Raw genomic sequence first — 16,352 nt, forward strand, 5'->3', positions numbered from 1 at the left:
GTAGTCACAGACGATGGGACACCATGCCTTAAGACGATTTGGTGCATGAAAAACGTGGCGGTCTCGGAAGAAGTGCCCCGTTCTACCGCCTTCGTTTCCGCATACCTCGTTAAATAGTCGATTGCAACCATCCCCCATTTGTTACTGACTGCAGAACTAGAGAAGAAGGGGACCAGAAAATTTATACCGACTTGATCGAGTGCAGTAGCAGATGGTGTAATTGGGTGAAGCCCAACCGGCAGGCTTGAGCAGCGGTGACTTACGATGTTGGCACTGGCGGAAGCGCCTGGCGTACTGGTGAAGAGTGACATCAAGTTTCGGCCAGTGTAGGCCTGACGAACTCGAGCAAGCGTACAGACGAAACCTAATTGTCCTGCACAAGGTTCATCGTGAAAAGCAAGGGGGAATGTCTTCACGCATGAGTGATGGAACAATAAGAAGATAGGGCCGAGTTCCACTACTTGAGTTTCTTTTGAACAGAGCACCGTTGCACAAATAGAACGAAGAAATCGACCCGGAAAGATGACGGAGTACGTCAGCAGCTTGACCCTGCAGGTAGTCAATAACAGGTCGGAGCTCTTCGGCTGCTCATTGTGCTGCCATCACTTCTATGTCGACGCCACTGGGGTCCCGTACTAGTTCAGTTCAGTTCAGGCGTTCAGTCGTGTCCGACTCTTCGTGACCCTATGGACCATGTCACGCCACGCTTTCCGGTCTCTCACTATCTTCTTAACATCACATAGCTTCATATGCAATGCCTCGAGAATGCCATCTAACCATCGCGTTCGCTGCCTACCCCTTCTCCGGCGACCCTCAACCTTTCCCAACATCAAATCTTTCTCCAGCGACTCCTCTCTTCTCATCAGATGACCAAAGTAGCTGAGCTTTAACTTTAGAATTTGACCCTCCAATGAGCAGTCAGGGTTTATGGTCGACAATATCGACTGATTTGATCTTCTGGCAGTCCAAGGAACTCTTAAGAGTCTTCGCCAGCACCACAATTCAAACGCGTCAATTCTTCGGCGGTCAGCCTTTTTCACAGTCCAACTCTCGCATCCATACATCACAACTGGAAAGACCATAGCACGGGTTATACGGATCTTGGTTGGCAGACTAATGTCTCTGCTCTTTACTAGGCGGTCAAGGCTAACCATTGCTCTCTTTCCCAGAAGCAGGCGTCTCCTAATTTCATGGCTGCAGTCTCCTTCCGAGGTAATCTTGGCGCCCAAGAGCAGAAAATCTGTCACAGCTTCCACTTTTTGTCCATTGATGCTCCAGGACTTGATAGAGCAAGACGCCATGATCTTCGTATTTTTAATGTTCAGTTTAAGCCCAAACTTCTGAGTCGACAGGACCAGATAATCGCATGATTCGGCTGGTACGTCAGACAAGACTTGCGAAGACGGCTTCACGAAGCTTCACCTAATATTTGTAAGGGCAGGATTTTCGAGATCCATTCCTGCACACCTCTATCGCTTTCTGAAACATAATACGTTTTTAACTACCGCACCTACACCACTGACCACACCAAGTAAACGACTTTCATCCGTATTGTCATCCATCCCGTGATCACCTTGCTCTATGGGGGCACGTGACAACCCTTCGTTGACTTCATGTTTCCTCCCAGATATATAGACAATGGTGTAATAGAATTCCTGTAACCGCAAACTCCACCGGGCTAAGCACCCAGATGAGTCTCGAAGACTCGCCAGCCAGCAATGGCGATCGGTTATCACCTTGAAAAGGCGACCATAGAGGTAATGTTGGAACCTCATAGTGGCTCACACAGCGGCCACTCGTTTTTGTGTAGTATAATTTCTCAGTAATTCTGAATGATTTCGAGAGAATAAGACAGCTCCACTGTCGCGTAGCCGTATTCGGTTTTGTGTTCATTAGCACTAACCTATGCTGATGTTTTCCTTCCTCGTTTTCTTTACCCTTCCATAATATTTGCAGATTTATTTGATTACTAACTGAAGATTGAGCATAGTCTTTAGAGACATTTTTGGTTTTCTTCTATACACGCAGTACATCAAGTGGCAAGATGTGAGTGAAAGGCATATGGCAAGTAATTGGAGTTGGAGTTGGAGTTAAAGTTTATTTCTTTCTTTTACAAGAAAGGGGAAGCCAAGGCAAAAGGCGGCAAGCCTGACTGGGCCTTGGCTCCCAAAACAGACAACAGCACACACCTCTAGTGTATTTAAAATAAAAAAACAAAAACATTATGCAACACTTACATACGATATGTAAAAGATATGAATACATGCAGTATTCATTGGATATACAAATCAACAGATCACGCTGTCAATAACATAAATATTTGCACTAAAAGCAAAAAATATTTACACAAAAGGGATTACATATCAGAAAAATACAGTTACTACCACCATTGCAATTATAGGGGATATTCATTTAAATATTGTTTTACGTTCTTTTTAAATACCCTATGTGTATATGAAAATTCCACATTTGGTGTGTTGTTGATTAGGGATGGCACCTGAAAAGTTAATTTCTGTTTTCCATAGTTGGTTCGGGTAATAGGTACAAGTTTTTTTCGTGTTCGCAGGTCATACGTTACTGTAGATCTATCAGGTAGAGTAGTATACATCCTATTATGGTGAATATCAAAGGAGAGGAGTTTATTGAAAAATAAACTCCCCTCCAAGAAATGATTATGATCGATGCAAAAAAAAAAAAGAATAAAGAAAAAAGTTAGAAGGGTTCAACGCTTCTGAACCTAATATTAGCGAAAGCATCAGCTGCGGGTGACCGAGCACATTTCTCCTTCTCCTTCTTCTGCTTTTTTCTTCTTCTTCTTCATCTCTTTCTTTTTCTTCGTCTTCTCCTTCTTGTAAGCGCAGTGCTGGCTCGGGGACCACAGACACTGACGCGGCACACAGCGATGAGCGGTTAGACCTGGCGTAGTATTGCGTTCGCAATAAAAAATAAATCTCTATTATGGGCAAATGAGGACTTTTTTCAAAGCATTACCTAACCCTAAGAAGTTACTAAAATACAATGTATTTCACGCTTTGCTGTAGCTAGCTTGCCTTTACACCGCTAGAAATGTTAATGTTATAAAAGAATACGTAATGGGTCATGAAACTAGAGCTATGTTAATTGAAGAAGCCCTAAATTAGGGATGAGTAGTTTCCCATCCTCACGGTCGTCGTAGCCTCTAATGTTTCGCGGAGTAGAGCAGGCGGTTGATAACGGACAGCTGGTGTATAATGCAGGGCGTTGAATTAGGAACCCGTTGAAACAGTGCTGGTGTAAGGCAAGGGTTCCTTGTAAACCTAAGCCGAACCTCATCGTAAACGAATTACTAGTTCCCAAGCATGGCAGTGAAAGCACTCGGAGTGGTGTGCTGTGCTAGACAGGCTTTCTAGTCACGGCTCAGGATGAGTGCTTAATGCAACTATGGCGTCATATAAGGACTACACCGCCAGCTATCGTAAGGAGCGTTACGTTTGCTCGTCAGCCACTGATGTTCTTTTCCCATACGCAACACGACGCTGTAATATAAATCACATTTTAGTATGAGCTTTCGTATCTAATTACATGGCCGTATAGCTCTTTAGATTTCACTGCTGCTATAAGAACACCATAATTTATTTGCTGTCGAGCTTTCGAATACGATATATATACATTAGGTAGAATAACAAGGAACTAGTAACTCAAGGACATTTCACTTGGGCCGTCGAATTTATTCAGTCCTCTTCCGTTCATGCCCCAAGGGTATTGCGTAACTTTAGCCGTTCACTTCAGCACTGCAGGAAAATGCACGCTGTCCGAGGGCCGTGTAGTCGGCCCTGATTCCTAACCACAAGTTCATGCTCGTGTACAGAGGGTGGCCAGGACACATGGATCTTCGACAAAGGATGCTCCTCACCTATGGCGAAGGCAACACAGCTTTAATACTATTTATTTCATTATGGTGTTAGCATATTTGAAAGTTACTTCGATGAAAAACTTATTAAATGCAAATGGAGAATGACAGTGTTTATGTACCGGCCAAACGGGTGTCATTAATAATTCATAGGTCGTGTTCAGAGTTAGGCTGCACTGTGCAATCATCTGCATGCGGTTGCAGTGGTAATGAAATCCCTTATACAGCGAAGTATGTCGCGAAAACAATGTTCATCATCATCATTACCCTGACTATACTCACTGCAGAGCGAAGGCCTCTCCCATATTTCTCCAATTAACCCGGTTCTGTGCTAGCTGCATTCACTTGACCGCTGCGAACTTCTCAATCTCATCCGCCCACCTAACTTTCTGCCGCCCCCTGCTACGCTTTCCATCCCTTGGAATCCAGTTTGTTACCCTCAGCGACCATCGGTTATCCTCTCTTCACACTACATGTCCTGTCCATGCCCATTTCTTCTTAATTTCCACTAGAACGTCAGTACCTTCAGCTATTTCTCTGGCCCACTCTGTACGCTTCCTATCTCTTAACGTTACCCCTACCATTTTTCGTTCCATAGCCCTCTCAGTTGTCCTCAACTTAAGTAGAACCCTCTTGGTTAGCCTCCACGTTTCAGCCCCATAGGTGAGTACAAGTAAGATGCAACTGTTGTATATTTCCTCTTGAGCGATACCGGTAAGCTGCCAGTCACAGTCTGCGAGTGCTTTCCAAATGCGCTCCATCCCAATCTTATTCTTCTTGTTATTTCCTTTTCATCGTCCGGATCTGCGATTACTACCTGTCCTAAGTAGACATATACTACTTCCAGTGTTTCGCTACCTAAAGTAAACTGCTGTTCCTTCCCGAGGCTGTTGAACATTACGGAAAACAATGCTGACTGGTAACTGATCATAAGTGAGTTCAAAAGCGGATATACTCTGATTATTACCCGCAGTAGGCAGTAGAAAAAAATACTTGTTTTTGAGCGGCATTAGTGCCGTTCTGCAACCACGGACTTGAGTACGTGGTCTACAAACTGAAGGCCGACAGTTAAAAAAAAAATGCTGCAGGCCTCTGAATACACGCGCATTTGGTTAAAGGGAAAACAAAATCAGAAAATGAATTGAAAAATGACGCACCGAGCTTCATTTTTGCGTATTAGTAGACACAAATGCTTAAGGAATATGTACTTACGAAGAATTTTGGCGGCATTTGTCGTATGTTTTATTCTTAGCCCGCTTGTATAATATCAAACATACTCTGTGGAAGGCACTCAGAATGTAAGGAAGCGTCTTTTTCAAAGACTTAGCATACAGGAGTACCTCGATATCGAATTAAGGACTGGGCGTAGCAAAGTATATGGCCGAGCTAGCAAAACCTACTGCAGTATTTTGTAGTCAGCAGTGAGCGGCAGTCAAACGAGATGAAGATTCCTTTTTACTCGTTAATTAGCGAACGAAACACGCGAATACGTAATATTTCCGAAAACACGGCTTCCACGTGATTTGTAATAAACGCGGCCTAGTGCCTCATACATATTGTATTCGAGTATCACATTATAACTGCTGTTTCACAAGACTCCGATGAGGTTTACTAATGCATGAATTAAAGGAACGTTCAATCGGGATGTTTCTATTGCTTTTATACGTGTGCGTTTCATTATAGGTAGTTCGTGAGCAGTACCAACAGCCGCTTCATGTAACATGCTATGCACGTAAGTATGTGCCAAAAAAAGGCCTTGTCTATTTAGATATTTTTAATGATCTTTAGATGTGTTAGTGTGTTCTATTCGTTTTGACATTCATTATTCGACATTTATTTTTTATAACCCACACGACAGCCAGTGACAGTTACAAGTGTATATATCGGCCAAGAACTGGTATCCTGGAATGCGGAAAAGGGAGTATTGAAAAGTGACGAATGGCGATACTCAGCAAGTTTGGCTACTTTCTTGTACTTCCAAGCGAATTCAAGACAGGGATAGAAGAATTTCCGTGGTTGGGAAAACTAAATACATTGCATACATACCATGTGTTTCTGGAAAGCTCAGCATTAAAGTTTGAGCACAGACTTGCTGAGGTAAGAGACGGCTTTTTCGATGACGTGATGTCACGGCTTGCGAATGTCACGAAATGAAGCACTTTAAGAAATGTTCATATACGAATGAAAATTGTTTGGTTAATTGGGTTTAACTTCCCAAAGCGATCTTAGGCTATGGGAGACGCCGTTGTGGAGAGCTCCGGACATTTTGACACTGACATCGCACACCACACGGCCGCCTTGCTTTTCGCCTCTATCGAAAAGCCGCCAAATTAAAACAAATAGCATCTTATCGTTACAGACAGGCATCTGTTTGGAAAATAGGTTTTTAGCTGATCATCCCTAAAAGTTATATCTGTTCTTAGAATAATAAAACATAGCGGAACCGAAAGTTTTGTTCTCTTGAAGTTAAAGCTTCACTACGCCGTGTGAAGCCAAGGTCGACGTGCGTAGCACAAGTTGCTACTCCGCATGCGTCATAACAATGGCAACCAGCGGCGCCGTTTCACATGATTCCGCCGCTGCGCTCGCTGCGGACAGATGAGGAGGATACTGGCATTCCACTCAGTGCGCGCGCCGGCGGGGAGAAAAGTGTAGTTCACTGCGCATGCGCGTGCCGCCCCGGAGAGCTGACCGAGTCATAGAGTTACTACAACCAAGACTAGAGCGAAAGCGCGGAAGCACTCGCATGTAAACCCTCTTTACTTTTTTGCTAATCATGTTCGCAGCCATGATGGCACTTCGCGCAAGGTAGTCAGCGTTTTGCACGCGACGTTTGGTACAGATTTAGCGCAAATTACACCTTACCACCCTGGTAACATTGACGCAAATGGGACCATGGAGGCCGCGTGCTTCTCATATGCTGTACGTGCAGTGTGGTGCGGTCCATGGTACGGTGTTGCGGTGCAGCTCAGGATTGGTAGTTGAATATGCCCTAGCTTGTTTGACAAGTTTAGGCTACTGTGCGAGTTGAAAGGTTGATAAAATGGTGGCTAGCCGTCACGAGCGAGACGCGGCAATCCGTACGGAGGTGGCCGGTAAAAAAAGGCAGGTGGGGAGACATACCAATCTGGAGTTGAAAACAAGAAAAATCAGTATTCACACATGAAACGAAATGCGTGATCTTTATGAGTATGCTGCGTTGCGCACGATGGTGACATTGTGCTGAGGCACGGTGCCTGAGACCACGGTAGATCGCTTGGCGTGGATCAAGCTGCAGTGTTTCTCGCTTACTCCAAGTACTGGACAAAACAACTGATGGGAATGTCATGTGAAGTGGACTGTTGGGTTGGGTGTGTTCATTCGATTTTGAGTGAATGTAAGCTTAGCATCGCACAGCCTTGTCGACTCTGTCTAGCACAAGCGGTCGTCTACTTGGACGCCGGAAACGGGTCGCTAAACTGCCGACGGCTCCGAGAATCGCGTTTCTCGCGAGAAATTGACCGACGCGAGCACAAGAGATACTATCAACCATAGTGCTCACAGGAAACGACTCGCTCAGTACATACTGCATAAGCTAACACCACGGTACGTATAGCTGCGTAAAGCAGACAAAGCTATAAGAAACTGTCTCACCACAATGTCAAATATTTTTTCTGCTTTTGAATCGTGTGTAGGTTTACTTTTTGGAGTATTTTGCGCTATTAAAATATAAAATGATATGCTGAAGCAAAAACTCACACGTGAGTACGGGCAACCATGGGAGCACCATGATGGCGCTACTTGGGTGTAGCATAACCGCCTCGCCATGCTTTATCTCCCTCGTATCAACCTTCTTGTCACTAAAATTCTACGAGTGTAAAAAAATGAAATGTTGCAACCATTTTTTTTATCTTTAATTGTGTATAGATTTACTGTTTCAAGTGTTCAGTGCCAAAAAAGTAAAAATAATTAGATGTTTTACTAAAAAAATTCACTAATGAGTACAGGCAACCACGAGAGTACAATGATGGTGCTACGCAAGTGTAGCGCAACCTCCTCGCCCCCTGGACCCAGTGGTGCAGATAAGCGCCTGCCAGCATTGCATGCGCAGAGCATGAAAGTGGATTTTCGACAAAATGCGGATCGTAAACGTGCACTGAAATCACGTAGCTCACGGACACCTCCCCATTTCACCTCCATTGAAACGGAGCTGCAGTCTGTCGGCTTCGCAGCCGGGTACACTAGCCGCCATTTTCGCTCCAAATTCGGTTCAGCAGCGCTAAACCCTACAAATTTTAAGGCGGAAGCCTATAATGCCTCATCGTTTTCGACAGAAGGCTGTCGATAGAAGGTTGTCAGCAGAGGTGTCACGCTTTCGAGAGCGAGAGTTAAAAGTAAATTAATAAACTTAGCTTACACCGGGATTCGAACCTCCATCCCTTGGATCCCCAGCCAGCTTGGAGTCCAGCGCTTTAGTCCGCCACGCCGCGGATTGTGAAACGCTCTTCATAATTACCATTGCTTACCGGGAGGATGAAAGCGGGATTCCGCGAGTTACAGATGCTGCGCCTTTCATTCCCTGTCAACAAATTGTAGAACGCCAGTGAACTTTGATCCGTTCAATGAAATGCTAGTTGTGGTTCTTGTTTCAACTGAAGGAAGAAGGAGAAGAAAATACACGGGCCTGCTACTGGCTGTGTGGCTGAGATATAGAAGAAAAGAAGAGCTAGAGACAGACGCGCGTCGCGTCAGCCGTCGCCCACCACCGACAAGGGGCGTGCGATGTACCGTCACGACAGTTCATCATGCACCAAGCGATTCATGCATACACGAAGCTGACCCCACTGGGCGCCCGATCCAGGCGTCCGTGCGGCGCATTTCATCTGCGCTTCCTCGAATGCTGCACCACAAAGCAAACATAAGCAGACTCAGATGTCTAGGAAGCGTTAGTGCAGCAGGCATCAGCGGCGTTTGAAATTGATTTACAGGATAGAAAAGGCGCAGTCTCTGTCACAATTCTCCGCGGACACATGTACCACTCCATAAAGGAAGGAAGGAAGGTAGCGGTGAAAGAAAAGAGGGAGATGGAGGTGCCTTAGTGGAAGGCTACGTACGATCCACTGCGCTATAATGGCTTTCGCCTCACCGCACTTTAGTGGTCCAAAGTGCCCTCTAGAATGTTTTTTCATTTAAGCGCAATTCTAAATTCGCGCACACGCTCTGCGCACCAAACGACGCCCACCAATAGACGTCACATGGCGACGCATGAGACGAGTGATACCCCCGCCCCCGGACTAGGGACCCAACCTACACATCTTCCTCCCTCATCTCAGCTCAATAAAGTGTTTCAGTCAGTCAGTCAATATATATATATATATATATAGAGAGAGAGAGAGAGAGAGAGAGAGAGAGGGAGAGAGAGAATTTAGTTTAAACGTTTAAAAGCCACGTCATTGACATGTTCTATGAGCAGTGCCAACACTGTTGTTGATTCGGTAAAAAACCCTTGTTTTCGACATAAACCTTTTGTCTGCAACCGCTCGTGCCCAAGACGGGGTTGGAGCTTACCAGACCTTCTCAGGACGAAACCTTGGAAGAGAGTTATGCGCGAAGCTGCACAGTATAATTTGCAGAGAGCGAAGGAAGCTTTCCGGGCGGCTGCGCTAAGCGTATCGGATATCGTGGCTTCAGGTGCTCCGGAATTAATTTGACCTGACAAACCTCGAGCTCTTGTTGCGCTATAACGATGAGTGATGGGTGCAGGTAGAATATAAATAGATGATGACACCTTATTCTGCCTTCTTGGCCTCCGTGTATAAAATCACCATGCAAGAATCTCTGCAACTCTATCTAGTGTCCCCTGCTTGCTCTTTTCTCTCCCGCCTGCCATTTTTTTGAGTCTACTATGTTTACGTGAGCGCCCATTCTCTGTAGACTGTGGAAGCGCTACGGAGTATTGAAGGTCACTTCATAAGAAGGAAAGGTTGGTCATATTACCAAATCTTGATTGCATACAGAGCCGCTAAGGCATCTTAGAAGCTATCGTGAATCGCCTTTAGGCAAGCACTGGCTTTCGCAACGTTACTGAGCGCAAACAGTTACCTGCCTTAACAATTGTTGTCGCCTTGTCAAATGCATGTATGATGCGTCTCGTAGCGTGACCACGTGAAGCACCCTACAACAAAAAATGAGCTTCTGTTGGACTCTATCCCGACGCTTTGTTTAAGATTTTGGGAAAGAAAGGAGAGAGCGAGAGAGAGAGAGGGAGTTGGACGGACGTCGCTAGAATTCCGTTTGTGCTCGCGTGAGCTTTTGTAGAAACTGTCAGGTGAGGTTCATATTATTAATTTGCCTGAAACATTCCGAATAATTAATTAGTGGCCATCAACTAAGCTTGTGGCTAAATAAAATGAGTTTCCATAACACGTCCGGCATTAGAAAGTAATAAAACGTATATATTAATATAAAAGGAGCACTCATAAACTCTAAATATGTTAATGCAAAAATTATATAGGCCGCTTGAGAGTGGTTAGGAGGAAATTGTTTTGAATTTGATCTGAAACATTGGCGGGCTGCGTGCCACATTTATTTGAAAGTTAGGAGGAAAATGTTAGGCGGTCAACATATTAATGCCAATCTTAAAACTTTCGTCATTCGAAATATTGCAGTTGAACTGAACTTTAAAGTAGGGGTATAAAGCGTGAAGTATTCTTAGTTTCAAACTGCTTTGTAGTCTCACTAATTTCTATCACATAGTCGGTCAACAAAAGAAAGTAAAAAGCGAATTGAAATTCAATGTGTTGAGAATTAGGCTTCACCAGAGTTCATGTCAAAGCAAGCATCTAGTATAGGTTGTTCTAAAATTAATTTTTGGGCACACGTCCTTCACTGCGGTAAAGATCAGAGAGCCCGCAGCTAGAAATATTTTTCATTTGAACATATCTGTACTGAGCTGCCCCCATCACTAGTTCATTATCCGTAGAGTTAGAGAACATGATAACGCTTATGAATTTTTTAGCAACCGGCAAACGAGCTCCTGGCAGCGGAAGAACGAAGGATGTGACGGGGCGTGGCACATCCGTGGCCCAAAATGCGCTAAGTTATTTAAAGTTATGCGCGCTGCTAGAGCCATTAATCAACTTTTGTTAAAAGAGAATGCATCATTGGGCTGGCGCGTTGAAGACCGCGGCACTTCGGAGGGCTGGAGAGGTTTCCGGACGTGACATGTTTTGGCAGGGCTTGACGCCGCCCTTGCCACGCTTCCTTGGCTTCCCACGATAGCGCGGCGTCTCGGAAACAAGTCACGTTCGTTTCCTCGACGCACAAGTCACATCACCCTGCAGTTCCCTATCAGTGGGTATCTTCCGCCTCGTCGCAAAATATGTTCAGCCGGGAACGCCTACGTATTCCGCATGTGCCTAACGAAGAAAATGCTGAACAGGACGAGCATGCCACAAAGAGCGGCGAAAAGCGTAAAGAGGTGGCTAGATCCATTTTTACAGCCCTCGGTTCCATTATAGTAATAAAGAAATCATTGCATATCAGGAAACCGGTTTCAGTAATAAAGAAATCATTGCAATAAGGAAATCGGTTTTCACTAGGGTGTTTTTCTTTCGTTTTGGTACCTAAAAATCATTTCCTTCAAGAGTGCCAAGTGGCTTCCTGTCGAGATGTGGTCTCTATGAAATCATTTTTTTCATGTCGAATAATGGAAAAGGTTGAAAACCTGGTCGGCGCTTGAAATGTTGCCATGTACTGATAAGCCTATGTTTTTCAGGCTTCTCTCGCATTTTATCATATTTCAGCTGAATTTTAGTGCCATGGGACATTTTATTCCAGCTCAAATTCTTGCTTAGAGAACTCACATCCAGCAGTTTAAGATCAGGCAAAATGTGTTGTAATCTAGCAACCGTCACCACAAAATACAGAGTCAAACGAAGATTTCTCCCACAATTCCTGGCAGCATTTCTACAGCAAATAATTGGGAGAGTGCGCTCATTTAGTAGCATGCTTGCTTTTCGGCCTTGATTCGAGCTTTGTTCATCTTTCATGCTTACAAGAGCAAGATCCCTCAACAAAGGATACAAACAGAAGCCCCCTCCCCCCCGCCCCCCTCTTCCGACAAATTTCGAAACGATAGTGTCCGGACAGCTGGTGCACCAAAGAGCGGATATAGAGATGACGATGAGAGCTAAGGGCGCTGTGTATATTTGTTTGTGTGAGTGTGCTCGCGTCTGCGTGTGGCGTCTGTCGTGTTCAGAGAAAAACTATTTTCGAGAATGCACGGGAATTGGAGACAAACAAATACTTGTGTGTGCTTTTCCCTCGAGTTCTGACGAGATTATGATAACATTTCATAGGAACGATCGTTCAGCAAAGAGCCCAGAACTCTCAGTTTATTTCTTTCTTGTGTAGCCTTTTAGCGCACTTGTAATCACTGTGAAATTTCTAATCGCTGTTTGTAGCTGATATTTTCCTTTGTCTCTTTAATGCTTATTTGTTCAACGGTTTCGTCAGCTGTTGCGTGCCATTTTGGAGGGGGCACTTTTCCAACCCTCGCCTCTCAGTTCGTTGAAGAAACACAAATTCTATTTCGCGTGTTGCCCTATTTCGTGCCAACATGTTGTCGTTAAGTCGGCTGAAGAAAAGAAAATGCAATCGCAAAACAACTAGCTACAAATGCTTCGCGTTATCTGGCTTTTCCCCTCTTCTACAAGAAATGTCTTTTTCGTTAATGTAGAGCGTAAAGTGAATTCGTTAATTTTCTTTCGCGAATGTAATTTTCGCTTGGAAATACATGTAAGTGAATTGAGGAACTTCTCACAGGCAACGCCAAGACGCAAAAAGCCAGGAAATTGGCGCGTAAAAGCTGCGCGAAGTCTTATTGGGAAGTTCACGTGGCGGCTGTTAGGAATTCAACTGCAAATATTTGTTTCAGTCACTTTCTCTAAGTTTACCCATGAATTCAAAACTGAGTGATTTTAATGGAAATATTGGTTGCAGCGGAGGGCTTTCAAAGTTATCACAGTCTTCACACAATTTCTATCCTATGCTGTTATCGGCTGGTTTTTTTATAATATATATGTTGCGACTTAACGTTCGTCAGGACGTATTTGCTTATTTTTCAAAGCATGATTACCAGTGAGATAATCTCATGCTGAAAGGAAGCTTTTTCCTAGTTCGCGGAAAACCAAATTCGTTTTTATTGTGTCCGGTACTTTCAGTCTCATTCGGAAAATAATTTCACTTGTACACGAAAAATAATCATATGTAGTTTCGAGGTGGAAAGACCCATACTCTTAAAATATCTGTTAAAAAGTAGTCTCTGGCTACTCTCCTTGCAAAATCCCGTCAGTTTATTACAATTAGTGTCTTAATTTTTTTCAATATAAATTTTATTGAGGCGGACATTTTGCATCAAGCAAGTCAAAATGGTTTTGACGTTATTGTGTTAGGTATCTTCGGGCAGGCTTTACCTAATTTCATTTTGAATAACTGTTGCGATGCAGAGGCAACGCTTGTAAAACAAGAATGTACACCTTAGGTTTGGTTTGGTTAATGGGGTTTTAACGTCTTAAAGCGACTGAGGCTATGAGAGAGGCCGTAGTGAAAGACTCCGGAAATTTTGACCACGTGGGGTTATTTAACGTGCATAGACATCGCACAGCACACGGACACCTTCCTTTTCGCCTCCATGGAAAAGCGGCCGCCGCGGCCGAGATTCGATCCCGCGTCCTTGGACACTGTTGTAGAGCGCCCTAACCACGGCACCACCACGGCGGGAAAACACATTAGCAGAAATCATCTCCTCCACAGCTAGCAGAACAGAATTATGGCAATCAAAAGGAAGCAGCAAAAAATTTGTGAGAATATTTCGTTTGTTAAAGTGTAAGGAGGATATCCCACTCATACTTTTTCAGCTCTTGTTTTTCTGCGGAGATGATAATTATTTATAGGGACTAAAACCGCGTATGGCATTGCGAAAAAAGAAAAGGATAGAAAAAAGTTTATGCATGTAGCAATGATCAGGCAAATAGAATGAAAAATTGCATTATCTTATCATTTAATAATTCGCGCCGCAATCCTCATCAGCAATGTCCCTGTCTAGTGAAGAATCCTAGCGAGTATCGCGTCTATTAGAATATCAAGACTCAATAAACGTTTTTACCGCAAGCCGATTGCTGCCAGCTCCCGCCTGTGATAACGCTGCAGCAAAAAGGAATTAGTCGATATTCTAGTGCAGTATGCGTGAGTAAATGTCAAGAGGAAGTTGGCATGTCTTCTTTCACAACCATAGTCAGAGCAAACAAGTCGCGAAGTAAAAGGAGTAAAAATTCTTATTAGAACTGTACCTAAATTAAGGCTAAAAATAACGACAGAAGAAAAATGAAAATATAGTGCTTATAGCGCCGTCGCCAGATACATTGCCCATAACATCATAACATTTTTTGGACGCAATATGGGTTGTTGTTTTTTTTTCAAAAACACACAATACAAAATAACACATGAAACTGCTATCCCCAAAACAATGATTTTTTTCAAAGACTTCAGCGGTTATTGCAAGGTTAGGTTCATTATTAGTGCATATTATGCCTCTTGTCGAAGTGCGCAATGCAAAGGAGGCAAATTGTATTTTCTCAAAATAAACAAATTCTAGCTGATTCGCTTTAAATCAGGGAGAAAGTAAATAAAAAGACGCCGCATGACATAGTCACATTGCACTGATAAATAAGCAAAGCGCAACGAAGGGATGGGAATAGCGGCGGGGTCAGGTAGTAACCTGTGTTCCACCCAAATAAGGCGAGTTTATGTTGTTATAAATATTCGAGCTGCTGATCCAAAAATTTATGTTACGTAAAAAACGAAGTGAACTTTTTCTTGTGCGTTCTCGTCATTTGCCTACATTTATCCTCATACAAAGGGCACGTGCTTTGAGAAATGTTATCCCATAGTGAATGAGCGCTGCTGACTAATGCCCATGCTGGTAATGTAACATACCTCAGGTATAAAAGCTTCTACTTTGACAATGCAGAGTTGTTTAAGTGTAGCTACAGGAAAGGAACATTTCTTTTGGGGGAGGGCGGCAATAAGTTTACATTGCTGGCATACCATATTACGCTGAGTCCTCTCAAATCCCGTCGCATAAGGGCTTCAGTTTGCTGCGCTGACTATAAGTATTAGTGGCAGTGATCTTAAAAGAAGGGAGTTAAGGTAAGAAACATGTAGCCTTTTACACTGCCCATGTTAGTTCGTATTTTGAATTTTTCCGTCTTGCCATATTTACCGAAATCTTACAAACAATTAGAGCTAAACATCAAAAGCACTTTGGTGACAAACAACAAAGAGGATGCCCAAACTCTGCGACGGCGCTAAGGCATCTAAAATTAAAAACAAATATTTTTCGGGCAATAGGTACTAGCAAGAGAAGAAAGCATAACAAAAATGTGTCGAGCCAACGTGGCCGCAAAGAACTTAAGACGACGCTCCACTTAAGTCGTTCCTCATTCTGATAGCGTTCGTCAGATTTTACGCCGTATAATAACTGTCATCAGCACTTCCTGATTGCTCGGTCCCATGGAAGTCCTCGCTTGACGTGACAAATATTTCAAGTCTAGTGCTCTTTCGGATCCCAGAAGAAAACTGCGCACAACTTTCGCTTCCCTTGACAACACGGAAAGGCGGTGAAAAAAAATAAATAAAAGGGAGGGCCGTTCCTAGTATTGCCCAGATGGGTTGTCGTGTTAGCGTCTGACTTACCCGGGAACCAGTGGCAAAGCAGGAGGCCAGCACAGAGTGGCTATCACGAGGACGGCCCGCCAGGCGCTGCGGCACGACGAACGCATCGCGTGCGCTCCAGGAGCAGCTCGCGTTGCTGGTGCGAGCGAGGTTGGAGCCCTGCGGGAGGAGCAGTCGAGAGCCCGCGATTGAGCGCCGGCCCGCGGACCGCGGGCCGCAACGCCGCTGTCGCTGCTACCGCCGCCACCGCCGTCGGCTATGCTCCCTCCGCACGGCCAGAGGGAGAAGTTTCCTCTCCAACCCGCTCTCCTTCGCTCTGTCTCCGCTCCCGCGGCCTTAAACACCAAGCGCGCCTCCGAAACGAGTTCCTCTTTCACCCTTTCCCTCGTTCCTTGCTTTTTTCGCCATCGTGCTTTCGCAACTTTTCTTCTTATTCCTAGCTCATTCCTCGACCTTTAGATTCTGTTTTTTCGTTTTTGACTCGCAGCAGATCCTTTTATAAATAGATACTTTATTGACGTTTCTAGCCCCGCTTATTGTTCAGAGCTGTTCTCGATCTCTTCTAGTGGTGGTGTTGGCAAGAAGTACTTTTTATCGCTAACTGCCGGAAGGGTGCCCTGGTTCCTTCCGGTCGGCAGGAGTTCCCCCTCCCCCCCCCCCCTTTTTTTTTTTTTGCTGCTCATCACTGGGCCGTCACTTCGACTTCGCTAAGTGAGCTGAAAGAGCAGATAAATGATGAAGATTAATG

The 16,352-nt window shown here is 44.3% G+C and overlaps 1 protein-coding gene across 1 annotated transcript in view; it reads right to left on the reverse strand.

Moving 5' to 3' along the window:
* The window catches only part of LOC146185626 (glycine receptor subunit alpha-2-like), a 151,816-nt gene extending 136,096 nt beyond the window's left edge, over positions 1 to 15,720 (reverse strand). Inside the window, exon 1 of the mRNA XM_084605563.1 lies at positions 15,626 to 15,720. Coding sequence (XP_084461689.1) covers positions 15,626 to 15,711 — 86 coding nt within the window. The 5' untranslated portion in view covers positions 15,712 to 15,720. The remainder of the gene's footprint in view (positions 1 to 15,625) is intronic.
* Positions 15,721 to 16,352: the final 632 nt, after the last annotated feature.

The sequence above is a fragment of the Amblyomma maculatum genome, chromosome 6, assembly GCF_055883805.1.
Source record: "Amblyomma maculatum isolate TAMU_Amacu chromosome 6, ASM5588380v1, whole genome shotgun sequence".
NCBI lineage: Eukaryota > Metazoa > Arthropoda > Arachnida > Ixodida > Ixodidae > Amblyomma > Amblyomma maculatum.